Source organism: Fusarium verticillioides, chromosome 10, assembly GCF_000149555.1.
Source record: "Fusarium verticillioides 7600 chromosome 10, whole genome shotgun sequence".
NCBI lineage: Eukaryota > Fungi > Ascomycota > Sordariomycetes > Hypocreales > Nectriaceae > Fusarium > Fusarium verticillioides.
Window position 1 is genome coordinate 1,467,313 of NC_031684.1, and position 12,736 is coordinate 1,480,048.

At 47.6% G+C, this 12,736-nt stretch overlaps 5 protein-coding genes across 5 annotated transcripts; 4 read left to right on the forward strand and 1 right to left on the reverse strand.

Moving 5' to 3' along the window:
• Positions 1 to 15: 15 nt before the first annotated feature.
• FVEG_08586 (hypothetical protein) lies at positions 16 to 1,303 on the reverse strand (the record flags this gene model as incomplete). Its single annotated transcript, XM_018897475.1, has 2 exons — positions 16 to 693; positions 743 to 1,303. The coding sequence occupies 2 exons, from the start codon at positions 1,301 to 1,303 to the stop codon at positions 16 to 18; spliced, it is 1,239 nt and encodes a 412-aa protein (XP_018755138.1).
• Positions 1,304 to 4,426: 3,123 nt separating this feature from the next.
• Positions 4,427 to 6,286, forward strand: FVEG_08585 (MFS transporter, SP family, general alpha glucoside:H+ symporter). The gene is made up of 2 exons (XM_018897474.1): positions 4,427 to 4,714; positions 4,768 to 6,286. Exons 1-2 carry the CDS (start codon positions 4,485 to 4,487, stop codon positions 6,155 to 6,157), a joined length of 1,620 nt encoding a protein of 539 aa, XP_018755137.1. The 5' UTR covers positions 4,427 to 4,484; the 3' UTR covers positions 6,158 to 6,286.
• Positions 6,287 to 6,717: 431 nt separating this feature from the next.
• FVEG_08584 (hypothetical protein) lies at positions 6,718 to 8,796 on the forward strand. The gene is made up of 2 exons (XM_018897473.1): positions 6,718 to 6,995; positions 7,060 to 8,796. Exons 1-2 carry the CDS (start codon positions 6,782 to 6,784, stop codon positions 8,664 to 8,666), a joined length of 1,821 nt encoding a protein of 606 aa, XP_018755136.1. The 5' UTR covers positions 6,718 to 6,781; the 3' UTR covers positions 8,667 to 8,796.
• Positions 8,797 to 9,205: 409 nt separating this feature from the next.
• On the forward strand, positions 9,206 to 10,284 carry FVEG_08583 (hypothetical protein; the record flags this gene model as incomplete). Its single annotated transcript, XM_018897472.1, has 4 exons — positions 9,206 to 9,310; positions 9,368 to 9,594; positions 9,641 to 9,993; positions 10,037 to 10,284. 4 exons carry the CDS (start codon positions 9,206 to 9,208, stop codon positions 10,282 to 10,284), a joined length of 933 nt encoding a protein of 310 aa, XP_018755135.1.
• Positions 10,285 to 11,237: 953 nt separating this feature from the next.
• FVEG_16365 (hypothetical protein) lies at positions 11,238 to 12,565 on the forward strand (the record flags this gene model as incomplete). The annotated part of the gene is made up of 5 exons (XM_018905611.1): positions 11,238 to 11,402; positions 11,452 to 11,488; positions 11,545 to 11,612; positions 11,660 to 12,033; positions 12,085 to 12,565. The coding sequence occupies 5 exons, from the start codon at positions 11,238 to 11,240 to the stop codon at positions 12,563 to 12,565; spliced, it is 1,125 nt and encodes a 374-aa protein (XP_018755134.1).
• Positions 12,566 to 12,736: the final 171 nt, after the last annotated feature.

Below are 12,736 nucleotides of genomic sequence, written 5' to 3' on the forward strand. Positions count from 1 at the left end.
TTATAATTTGGCTTCCTATGAAGCGGCAGAAAGCCCTTGGGGCTTGACGAAGAAGAAATGATTTCCATCCTCGCGATGCAAGCGAGTGAGAAGAGACATGATCCTTCCAGAGACGCCAGCAGATGGCCGAGTAATCATGTAATAGCCGTTGTTAGCTTGTCTAAAAAGGCCACTGATGAATTTGAATGAGTACCGGTTGTTGCCAGGTTCTCGTGGCTTGATGGACCAAGTGCAAGTAGGTCGTGCGAAAGATTCAAGAGCCAAACCATGCCGTCCACCCGGGCACACAATACCACGCTGTCCAACCTGGTTGATAGCAACGGGGTAACCTCTAAGAGGGTCAAAGTTCTCGAGGTTGATAGGGGGCCAGGGGTCCATTCGCCATTCAACAGGAGTACGTCTGTTCACACTGATACGGGTTTGGGTAGCACCGACATCCTCAGCAGCAGCATAGGTATCCTGGTTAGTCTCCCAAAAGAACGGGTGAGGGCTGGCAGGATCGAGCAAGATCGTCTCAGCGAGTCTAATGGTTTCGTTTCCGATGAATCGGATAAAGTTACGTTCCTGGTCAAGTATTTGGCGGATATGTCGATCGATGGCACGTTGCCCTTCATCGAATCTGACATTCTGTGCTCCATGAGCAATTTGAAGAAGGTCGATGCCCTTAGATACGGTGATCCAATAGTCAAGTACCTTTACACATGTTAGTTGTAGTTCATCGTTTTGGACTATTTATACTTACAACTGTCTTTGATCTACTATAGTAGGCCACCAGGTCAGGGGACTCGTTCCAGGCTTGCTCGGAGAGCTGTCGCATAAAGGCTCTCTGACCATTGGCATTCAAGAAATTGTGAATCTGGGTGAGCCATCCAGGGATGTTATCGGCACATGCCTGGAGTCTGTCGTCGAGCCGCTCTTGCAGGCTGCCTATTAGACGCTCATTTTCTGACTTGGTGAGGTTTCGCTCAGAGATGTCATAAGCAGTATCTAAGATATCTGCGACAGTCTTGTAGTGAGCCTGAATCTGAGCCATTGGCTGGTTCAACGTATCAAGTCGTATCGATATGATTCCATTGGAGAGGGTGTCGGCGAGATCATCTATAGATGACTGGATAATTTGCATCTCTCGCACGACTCCGTAGATGTCGGCTCTGGTGACTTTGGCATTAGGATCTGAAGTCAGATGGTCGAGAAACCGGCCAGCTGCCCAGCTTCCTGTCTCGGAGATGACCCAGGATATTCCACTTGAGACAAGAGCCTTGCCTGCAGACAGGAGGAGAAAGCTCGCCGCGACGGTAGCCATGTTGTGCAGAAAACTCCGTATAATCTAGAGTGAAGAGTATGCGAAGGAGGGATTATTAAGTGTTTATGACTTATTCGTTTACGAAGTTGCTTTATTGAGGGGGATATATTGGAACTTTATACTTAATCTTGTTGGGGCTACATTTTGTTTTTATTGCTTGTTTATTGCTTTTGTATTAATGCCTCCTGTTTAGTTGGATCATAAGGTTTGATACAGCAGCTATACGACTTTCTGAGGCTTGACATCAAGGTTGATGCATTCTTTAGCGTAGTGTATAACGCCTTATATTATGTCATGGTAAATATGAGCATGTTATCATATTATCAAATTATCTGATGCCCCAATCGGCTCTACCTCGCCTATTGCTACAGAGACATTTTGACTTTTCAAGGCTTATTTCTGAATGTTTTCGATCGAGTGTCTCGATCTATTCTGCTCCTGTGGTCTTTGAAGGTGAATCTCTTCACTTAACTTCTTCCGGTACGTACGTAACCAAGGAACTACTCTAGATAGACTCACAATCTCTCAGCTCCCATGCAACATCACAAGCCTGACATCTCTCTGGTTCCGTCTCGTATTTTGGCAGGACAGCTGGTTGGTATGTTACATTTGGAATCGTTCGTCTATGGAAAGCCCCAAAATCTCAACTTAAAAAGTATGTCATAACCGTAGAGGTTAATAGAGTGAGACCAGCGATCGTGCCCACCCACAAAGCTCGGTAGACTAATTAGTACGAAACCAGCCACAGAACGTACCGATAGACTTCGTCGCGCCAGATAGAATCAGAAATAGGACAACGGTATGCGGACAATTAAAGTGTGGCGATGTAGATTGTGACATCCACGTGGAGCCCTTGGCATTGAAAAGACCCGAGGCAATGGTTTCCTCGTGGTAACCTCAACAGTTCCTGCTGATCAGCAAGGACCAGGCACAGGGTCGAGATCGGCATACAATCACCCATACGTAGTGCTACTTGATTTACCGGTCAGTTAAATTCTCTTTTCTTCCGCCAAGTGGCCATCCCAATGCCACCACCGTACATTTTCTCACTGTTGTATCATATCTGGTCTATACACGCCTTAAGAATCTTCTATATTCTTTTTCCTCTAATCTCCTGGAAGGAGTCAGCGTTGAGCAGACTGACATTTTTGGGCATCGGCTTCAGGCCCAGCATGCCTACCAGACTATCACCGCCAGTGTGAAGATCTAGATGCAATCTCATTCTTGGGGAAATGATTCTATAATTTACTTTCATGACCAGGATATAACCGCTGTATGAACTCTTGTATCTCATCTATCGTAACGCTACGGATGGTTTTACAACCAGCTGGGAAGCCACCGAGGTAACAAACCATTCGCGGCATAGACGACAGTTATGCCTGGGCATAATAGATATTCTAGCCAATGTCTACGAAAACTACGATTGGTCTTGTTGATATCTTGCATAGCCGCAACACGCGAGTCTGGATCCCAAAACGTATGGAAGAATTACAGAGGATATTCACAACATGTTGCCGACTCGAAAATCACTACGTGGAATGAATGATCTAAGTTTGCCCATTCTTTCGTCTTACTTTAGATTCCATTCGAAATATCTTGTCCTTGAATTCTGCGCAGCGTAGAGACTAAAGGTCGTCGCGTTGATTCTGGAAGAACCATAAAGAACTGCCTCCGTAAGTAGCCAACATTGCCCGTCCTGCGACTAATTACGATGTCCAATGGTAGCCGTTCAACAATCTATATATCACTGAGGCTTTGATTATAAAAAAAGTTATATTTCCGAATTTTTTACCCATATCACCCTCTTAACTGCACTGTGTCTGCTTCGTTCCGTATTTTAGACTGCTCTACGATAAGGCTGATTCTAAAGAGAAGTTTATATTAATATTCTTAACTAACCACTTTATATTAGGGACACTGCACATAGCAATCGATACTAAATACCCGCGATATCCCTTCTTGATAGATATATCAAACTCTGGCTAAACGTAAGAATAACTTAGCTGAAGTTCGATTCCCTCTCTGTTAGAACTGAGGAGTCTTACACCAATACTGTACGACCGCATAGTGAAGTCCTAGGAAAGATAATAACTTAAATATAACAATACACTCTTATTTGCATGCATGTCTTCAGATATGCTCTGAGATTTGGGAAAGGTTACAGCATAACAAGGAAGAGATAAGATAACGGTCTTATCTTATCAGAGATAAGTGTTTCTCAAAACGGCGATTTCGCGAGATAACCTCACTAGCTCGACATACCCTAGGCCTTGGATTCTAATTACTTAGCCTTTTGTAATTCTCTTCTTCTATCACTTATCAGAACTAATATTATTCTATTGCTGGCGGAGCAATATTAAAATCTTCTCAGGTGAACAAAAATTTAATTGCACAATGGATTACATCCTTTACTTATATGTCTTTATTTGTGAATTAAAAAACGCCTAGGAATCACCTCGAGTTCATCGTGCGGTCATTCAAGCAAATCCCAATGAATTGCAAACATTATAATCTGGCACACAGCCTTCAGTCAGATATAAAACAACAATTCAAAAGCTCTATTACCTCGGTTTAGGGTACTTTTACTGCAAATAGCACAATTCTTCTGAAGTGGTCATGTGCAACACTCCGGCTTCACCACCAAGCACAGGCTCCCAATGCAGTTAAACCTGGCATCTCGGACCGACAATATTGGGAAACCACAGAAGGCCATGAATGACAATCCTTGACTCTGCGAAAAACCCGTCGGACCGACGAGCTCGACCCCGTTAGTTTCGCCCCCCAGCCCCAGATTCTCTTCTCCTTGACCCCAGCTTTTGCTTGGCCTGCATCGCCATCTCCATCCCCAGACCCATCAAGCGCCCCTCAAAAGCATATCTCGGGACGCGCGACACGAGATTCTGCCCTCCCCGGTCCGACGAGCCAGCCAGATCTGGAATCTATGGGATGACGACCTGCGCCTAAAGACCTCATGAGCTGATCTCGACCCACCGGTCGCGGATTTGGAGTCCCAAAACCCCGAGAACTGACTGAGATTTCCCGTTAGACACTGCCACTCGGAGAATTGTACCATACCCTAGCTTAACTGTTCATCCAAGAGTCTCGAACTTCAACCTCAAACATGAGCCAAGGCGGCGAGAGCGCGTCCCTGGACACCGTGTCACCATCCAACACCATCACAATGGCTGCTAAGCCCTCATCCAAGGTCAACCATATTCCCGCCGATGAGCCGAAGAGGCAAGCCCACAATGCAGAAGCCAGCGCCGCCACGGCGCTAGAGCACGAGCTTACCTTTCGCGATGCCGTGCGTCTCTACCCCAAAGCCATTGGCTTCTCACTGCTGTTCTCCATGGCGATTATCATGGAAGGCTACGACATGGCTCTCATTGGCTCGTTTTACGGATATGAATCGTACGTTATTCCCTGTTTCCACGGCAGGCAAAAAGGCTAATTTGCTTTTTTAGGTTCCGCAACAAGTATGGCAACCAACCAGATCCCGATGGCGGCATGGTTATCTCTGCGGATTGGCAGACGTACATCCAAGTCGGCGGTATGTGCGGGCAGATCTTCGGGCTGTATCTCAATGGCTGGGTGTCTGATACCATTGGATACAAGAAGACTATGATACTGGCGCAGATCATCATGGTCGCTTTCACATTTATCGTGTTCTTTGCGAAGAATATCGAGATGATCCTTGCGGGACAGATTCTGATGGGCATTCCATGGGGTGTCTTTCAGACCTTGACGTTGGCATATGCATCTGATATCGCTCCCGTGGTTCTCAGGCCTTATCTCACGGCATATGTGAATCTCTGCTGGGTTATCGGGCAGTTGATATCAGCCGGGGTCCTTCGCGGACTTCTCAATCTCGATAACGAGTGGTCGTATCGCGTTCCATTTGCGTTGCAATGGATGTGGCCACCGTTCATCATCCTCGGCACGATTTTTGCGCCAGAATCGCCTTGGTGGTTGGTTCGCATGGGCCGCCACGAAGATGCAAAGAAGGCCATTCTGGGCCTCGTCACGCCTCAGCCGGATCTCAAGTTCGATGCTGATGCACAAGTCTCAATGATCCACGAGACAAATGAGCTTGAAAAGGCTACATCTGCAGGCACTAACTATTGGCACTGCTTCATGAGAGCTGACTTGAGAAGGACTGAGATTGCGTCCATCACATACGTCGCGCAAGCCATGTGCGGCAGCGTTCTCATGGGGTATTCAGTCCAGTTCTATGAGCGCGCAGGACTCTCGTCAAACAGCGCGTTTACCCTCAACATTGTACAGTATTCTGTAGGCGCAATCGGCGTCATACTTTCATGGTTCCTTATGGCGAGATATGGACGTCGCGCGCTGTACATCGCCGGCACAACATCGCTTTTCATAATCCTTTTAGTAGTCGGTGGCCTTGGATTCGCACCTCAAAGTAAAGCCGGTCCTTCGTGGGCGATCGGCAGCCTTCTCATTTTTTATACCTTTATCTACGATCTAGCGGTCGGACCAGTCTGCTACACCATCGTCGCAGAGATTCCATCAACACGATTGAAGGCGAAAACGATTGTATTGGCGCGCAACTTTAATAATATGGCAGGGCTGGTAAATAATACGTTGATGCCAAGAATGCTCGGTGTACATGCATGGAACTGGGGTGCAAAAACAGGTCTTTTCTGGGCGGCGTTTTGTTTTCTCATTATGGTTTGGGCGTATTTTCGTCTTCCGGAACCAAAAGACAGGACGTATGGAGAGTTGGATGTTTTGTTTGAGCATCGAGTCAGCGCACGTAAATTTGCCAAAGCGCGGGTGGATCAATTTGGAGAAAGCACGGGAGCTGTCGAGGTTGATGCGCGGGCATTCTAGATAACGGTTTGGACTGGGTAAACTATGGATATATATCGGGACACGGGTTTTAGATGGGCGTCAACATGTAATCGATTTGCATATCTTGCTCACAGTGGCTTGAGTCGCGGCCGAATCACAGCTGCAGGCGAAATAATTAGCCAAGACATTGTCACCCGCAGCTGACACGACAATCTGTTGCTCTCTCTCTCTGTAAGGGGAAATAATCGGGAACTTCCCAAATGAGTAGTAGATAGCAATGGAAGTTAGTTAATCATGACAGGAAGCGCGGGGAATGCTCAAACCTCGGATCTGATCTCGGTCCGTTATGATTGCATTGCATTCGTTGCATTACAACGGATATTCTAGCGTCAACCTTGGATAGACACGCCTTTTCTCTTGGCCCATTAACGATCTACGAGGTTTCCCCACACAAAAATCCCTTCTCGTCGGCTGATTAGCTGCAGCTGCAGTCTTGTCGGTCCGACGACATCGGCAAACCGAAGCGGTAGGGGCGTAATCTGGGGTCTAGAGAGGTCGGCTGAATTACCTACTTATTAGGCAAAACCCGGGCTCGACCATTTGTCGTTGCCTCATTTTTCTTCCATTTGTTTTCTATATCTTTCGACATTCCTTCGACGTTGAATGACTGCAATCGAGACTTGTAAAGTGACGACGGAGGCGAAAACGTACTTGGGCACCCCGAAAAGAAGCACAATGACGGTCAAGAACACTACACCCCGCCCTCGATGGCATCCTTCCCCGACGTACCACCTTAAAGCACCTCGGGGTTGGATCAATGATCCGTGCGCACCTGGATATGACCCCTCAACAGGCACATACCACCTATCCTATCAATGTCAGTACACCCATTCAATCTCCCCCTCGGCCAACTTTTATACATATGCTGACTTTGCCACCAGGGAACCCCAAATCCTGCGATTGGGGTGACATCACTTGGGGTCATTACACAAGCAGAGACGGCCTTACTTGGAAGCAAAACACACAAAATCCAGTTCTAGAACCCTCTGAGCCTTACGATGACAAGGGCATCTTCACTGGCTGTCTTCATCCTACTGGCCTTCAAGGAGAAGAAGGACAACTCACTGTTATCTACTCATCCATCACAAATCTTCCCATTCACTGGACTTTACCGTATACCCGAAACTGCGCTGGATTGTCAGTAGCAACATCGACAGACGGCGGCAAGACATGGCAGAAGAGCGAACAAAACCCAATCTTGGAGGGTGAACCCAAAGATCTCACCGTCACAGGGTTCCGAGACCCATATCTCGCAGAATGGCCTGCTTTGGATGAAATGAGAGGCGAGGCGAGCTTGTACGGTTTCGTATCTGGAGGTGTTGTCGACGGCGGACCTACAGTGTTTCTCTACGCTATCTCACCAACCGACTTGACACAATGGACATACCTCGGCCCTCTGATCGATTTACCCACAGGATATAGCCCCTCTGGACGATGGGGCGGCGACTTCGGTGTCAACTGGGAGTGCGTTAACTTTATGACTCTTCACAACGAGTCCGAGGAGCGACCTTTCCTACTTATGGGAACCGAAGGTGGAGTTAAGCCTGGTGCGAAGGAGGGTAGCGATCAGTGGTCGCTTTGGATGGCTGGGTCTCTCGAGCAGACCGAGCAAGGACCTCGGATAAAGCCCGAGTACAGCGGAATTCTCGACCACGGATGTTTATACGCACCTAACTCTTACGAGCATCCTATCACAAAGAACAGGATCATTTGGGGATGGCTGAAGGAGGACGAGCTTACCTTGGCCCGACGCGAATCCAAGGGTTGGACCGGATACTTCTCTATCCCTCGTGAGCTATTCTTATACACGGTCGAAAACGTAACGAGGACTCTGACTTCATCGCTGGCCGATGTTGGTTGCATCAAAGCTACTGAGAATGGGCGAGGGTCAAACACAGTCCAGACATTGGGAATTCGGCCTCTGCCAGATCTTCAGGGACTTCGGAGGGGCAAGCCCGGCTACTGGAATAACATTGGCACCAAAGGCAACCTTGGGAAGCTTGTAGATACACAAACCGGGAGCTGGGAGTTGGAAGCTACCATCAAGGTCTCACCAAACGACCAAGGACTTGGATTCTGGATCCGACACAACGAAGACTTGTCTGAAGGAACAGCCATTCACTTCTCCCCCCAAAGCGAGGAAATCACCGTCGACCGAAGCAAATCCAACCATGAAGCCGATATCGAAAAGGACTCTGTTTCAGGACCTTTCACCCTTTTCTACTCTGACAGAAACGGTTCAGAGGAGTTGGAGAAGCTACACCTGAGAATTTTCTGCGACGGCGATGTTCTCGAGGTCTTTGCCAACGATCGATTCGCTTTATCGACTATGGTTTATGCGGATACGAGAGATTGCACGGGTTTGAGCTGGTTTGTTGAAGGAAATGGAGCAAGCGAGACTGTTTTTGAATCAATGAAGCTATGGGAGAACATGAAGGAGGTGGTTGAGGTTGATGAGCCTGTTGTTTATGAGCGAAGTCAGTTGTGATGAACAGCTTCTGATGGATTGGCGCATGGAGTTATGATTATCGGGTTTATGATAGTCGAAAAGCCAGAAATTGGACTTCTTTCCATTGAATATCTTCTTCCTTGTCTTTGTCGCTACCCATGCACAGCATTTGGGTTTGCAGGTTGGTCACTGCCTTCCGCCTAACCATTGCTTCTACCTTTAAAATGATTTAAGGCATTGCTATTTGTAATGGGCATATTATGTTACGGATGGGGATGCTACGTTTAGTGGCGGTCAGCAGTCGTTGGATCTGAGGTGGCGAGGTTGAAGTTACTACCATAACGGGTAATACATCCCGCAATGCTGCACCTCACGATTGGCAAAACTTCCGTATTTGTCAATCGTCAAAGTCTGCTTACTTTTACCCACCCCTCTATAAGAACTGGCTTCTCATGGTAGAGGTCAGCTGGTTTCCGAGAGCAAGAGAAATTTCACTTGAGTCTCCCTCTTGCCTACAAACTCATCACTTTGGATTACAAACTTGCCCAGGCCTCTACTGAATCGATTGACAGATTATCATGAAAGTTGTTGCAGTCGCAGGCGGAACTGGAAGCGTGGGTAGCACCATCGTCGATGGTCTCGTAGAGTATGGGAAACACAAAGTGTATGCTCTGTCCAGAAAGGTAAGCCAATCTTCTGCGTTCAATCCTTTATGGGTCATTGATCTTGTCCATTAATAGGAACGACCGCCGCAAGGCGCTGTGAACTACCTCAAAGTGGATTATAATGACCCCGATGCTATCACGAAAGCCCTAGAGGCCGCAGGAGTCAACATTCTCATTTGCGCTATCAGCGTCGTATCACCAGAGGCAAACCAGGCACAGAAGAATCTGATCCGAGCCGCTGAACGGTCTTCAACTACTGACCGCTTCGTCATTAGTAGTTTTGATATGCTGCATGTTAAAGAGTAAGTGACCCTGGCACTCGTGGAGCGTGACTGACCATCGGTATAGGGATATCGAACTCTCACCCCTGACCAGATACACCTTTGAAGCTGTCGATGAGCTTGAAAAGACTAACCTGACGTACACTCGCATTGCCAACGGCTGGTTTCTCGACTACTACGGCATGCCGCACTGGAAGTGTAATCTCGAGCCATGGATCAATATCCTTAACATGAAAAGCAAATGGGCAGTCATTCCAGCCGATGGAAGTATTCAAGCCAGCTTCCTCACGTCTCAGGATATGTCCCGATTTGTTGCGCGCCTGATGGATCTTGAAAAGTGGGATACCATCAGTGCCATTCGGGCCAACACCCTGTCATTCAACGAATTGGTGTTGTCTGCGGAGAAGGCCAGAGGTAAGAGTATGTCCACTATTACTGGCAACTGGTTACTAATTACGAGTAGGTACTAAATTTGACGTAGCTGTCGATAGCCTGGAGAAGTTGGAGTCTGGTAAGATTTCGTTCTTTCCTGATTATCCTTCGATTGGTCACGGTGAAGGTGATGAGGCATTCTTCGCTATGATCCATTATCAAGCAGGCATTGGTCGGTATCTTGTGCCTCGAGATCTTCCACCGTTGGACGACAAGTTTCCGGACTTAAACGTCACAACACCTTTGGAGGTTATGGAAAGTTCCTGGAAGGGGAAATGATGTTGTTCATTTATTGGCCTATCAGTTGTGAGTTTTAGAGCTTACTCAAGATTCTGCAAAGGCTCTGGACTCAATTGGCATTGAACATTAACATTGTATTGAACCGTGATCTTACAGTGCAGGGTGCAATGATGCCACCGGCTTTCAAGGCTAGTCTCAGTCACTTTAAAATGTTCTCAGGTTGTTTCATCACGCCAAGAAGTGTTCCGGGGCCACATTCAAGCGAACTCCCCTCAAGGCATACTGCCCAAAGCTAATGCAACTGGTCCCTGGAGCCATTGAGACAACCAGCAATGGCGAAATCGTGGATATTCCTTGCATTATAAGCCGCTCAGTACACGGCCATTCTCCTGAACTATTGAACCTTGTCTCCCTCCCCGTTCTTTAATTCACAGCGCCCAATTGCTAGCAGTAGCTTATAACAGCCCTTTTGGGGTAAGAAACAGCCATCTGGCGTTTCACACTAATTCTGCAGGCCTCGAACCCGCGGATTTCTTCCCTGTGCTAGCGTCTGTGCGCTCCATCGTTCATAACTGACTCGGTGACTCGGAATCCAGTAACTCGGAACCGGCCCATAACTGAAATTGTGAGACGAATCCGCTCTCCAGCTTGATTCGCCGCTTGTAAGCCCAACAGCCACTGGCTCCCTGGCTAACGAACTCTATCACTCTTCACCCGACGCCACATGGCTGTTTCCGGCTAACCGATCGCTCTTGTTGACCGTAGCATGTTCCGATCGTTCATAACTTGGGGGACGAAATGGCGTCAAGTAAGCAGCCCACAATTCGATGCTCTGATCTGGGCTTGCTTCTCGACTTTTTAGTCCTTAGCCACATTCTCGCACCGGTTGTGTCTTCTACTGACTTAAATGTCTGCTAAGCCGCTACTCTGAAGGTTGGTGAGTGTTCCATTTTGTGCTTGTGGTCACTTCTTCATACGAGACATCTATGACCATGGCTGCTTCAGATTATGCGTCCGAGTCCAGGGGTGCGGTCGCCATCGCAGTTATGGCGACCCTGTCGTCGATCTCTCTTATCGTGGTATCCCTGCGAGTTTATGCGCGGGCCATCATGCTGAGAAACTTTGGTGTCGATGACGCATGTGCGATCCTTGCTTGCGTGGGTTATTCATTCCATACTGGGATATCTCCTTGCTAACGTTAAACAGTTGTTGACGATCGCTGACGCTTGTATTATTGCAACAAGTAATGAAGCCCTGTCAAAGTAACTTTTTCGTCTACAGTTTACTAACATACTATAGACGTTAGAAATGGCCTTGGCTCTCATATATCTACACTTTCTGGCGAACAGATCAGCAATTTCTTAAGGGTAGGCTCTGCAGAAACTCAATTGACAATTTAGCTAAAACAAACCAGATGTTCTACTTCTCAACCGTCGTTTACAACGTCACCCTGGCAGTCATTAAGACAGTCTTTCTCCTCCAGTACTACCGAGCGATACCTGTACGCCAGTATAAGAAGACGTACATCGCGTCTGTCGTCCTCGTCACTTGCTGGAGTCTCTCCCAGATCTTTCTCAACACTTTTATGTGCTGGCCTATCGCATCCTTTTGGGATGTCACAATCAAGGGCACCTGTATTCTAAACAAATCTTCATTTTATGTCAGCGCGGCGGGTAATATCTTGACGGACATCCTCATCATGGTCCTCCCGATTCCTGTTCTTCGTAGTCTGAAGCTCGGTCGGCGTCAAAAGTGGATTCTTATGTCCGTCTTTTGTCTCGGTATATTGTGAGTTGCTTCAAAAGTCCGAGCTCGTCTTGTACAACTAACACGGAATAGTACGTGTCTTATCTCGCTCGTTCGTATCAAGTTCCTCAACATTGGCACGGATATCACATGGCATAATGTCGAATCAGCATCTTGGTCAGTCAGCGAGTTGTGCTGTGGCATCATCTGCGCTTGCGTTCCAACTCTCCGACCTCTGCTGTCAGGCCATGACCGCGGTTCTAGCCATAACCAGTCTTCGTATACACGGCATGAAAACTCGAGGACGAATGCCGCGGCTCGCCAAACAGGTGCTTCTCGGAGCCACGAAATGCATGATCTGCCCAGGACGCTTCATTCGTCCGAGAGTAAGGATCAGTTGCGTCCCTCGGAGTCAACCATCGTAGTACGTACCGATATCGACCAAAAGAGAAGCCGACCGCATCCAGGACATGGTTCAGAAACGCACCGCGTGGTAATACAAGGAAAGGACGAACAAAGACATAGTTTGTCCAGCGACTCTGGGGACCCCTTTTCCATGCATCAGGTAGTTTAAGATAGTATACAAAAACAATACAACAATTCAATATACTAGTATTCCTGCAAAAGAGATAAAGTCTTCTTCCTTATGAACCCTCTATATTCTTCCTGACTTTCCATCCCGGTCACTCAGTGGTTGCACAAGGTCAAGCCAGTTAGTCTGCCTTGGGCATGAACTACCTACCAT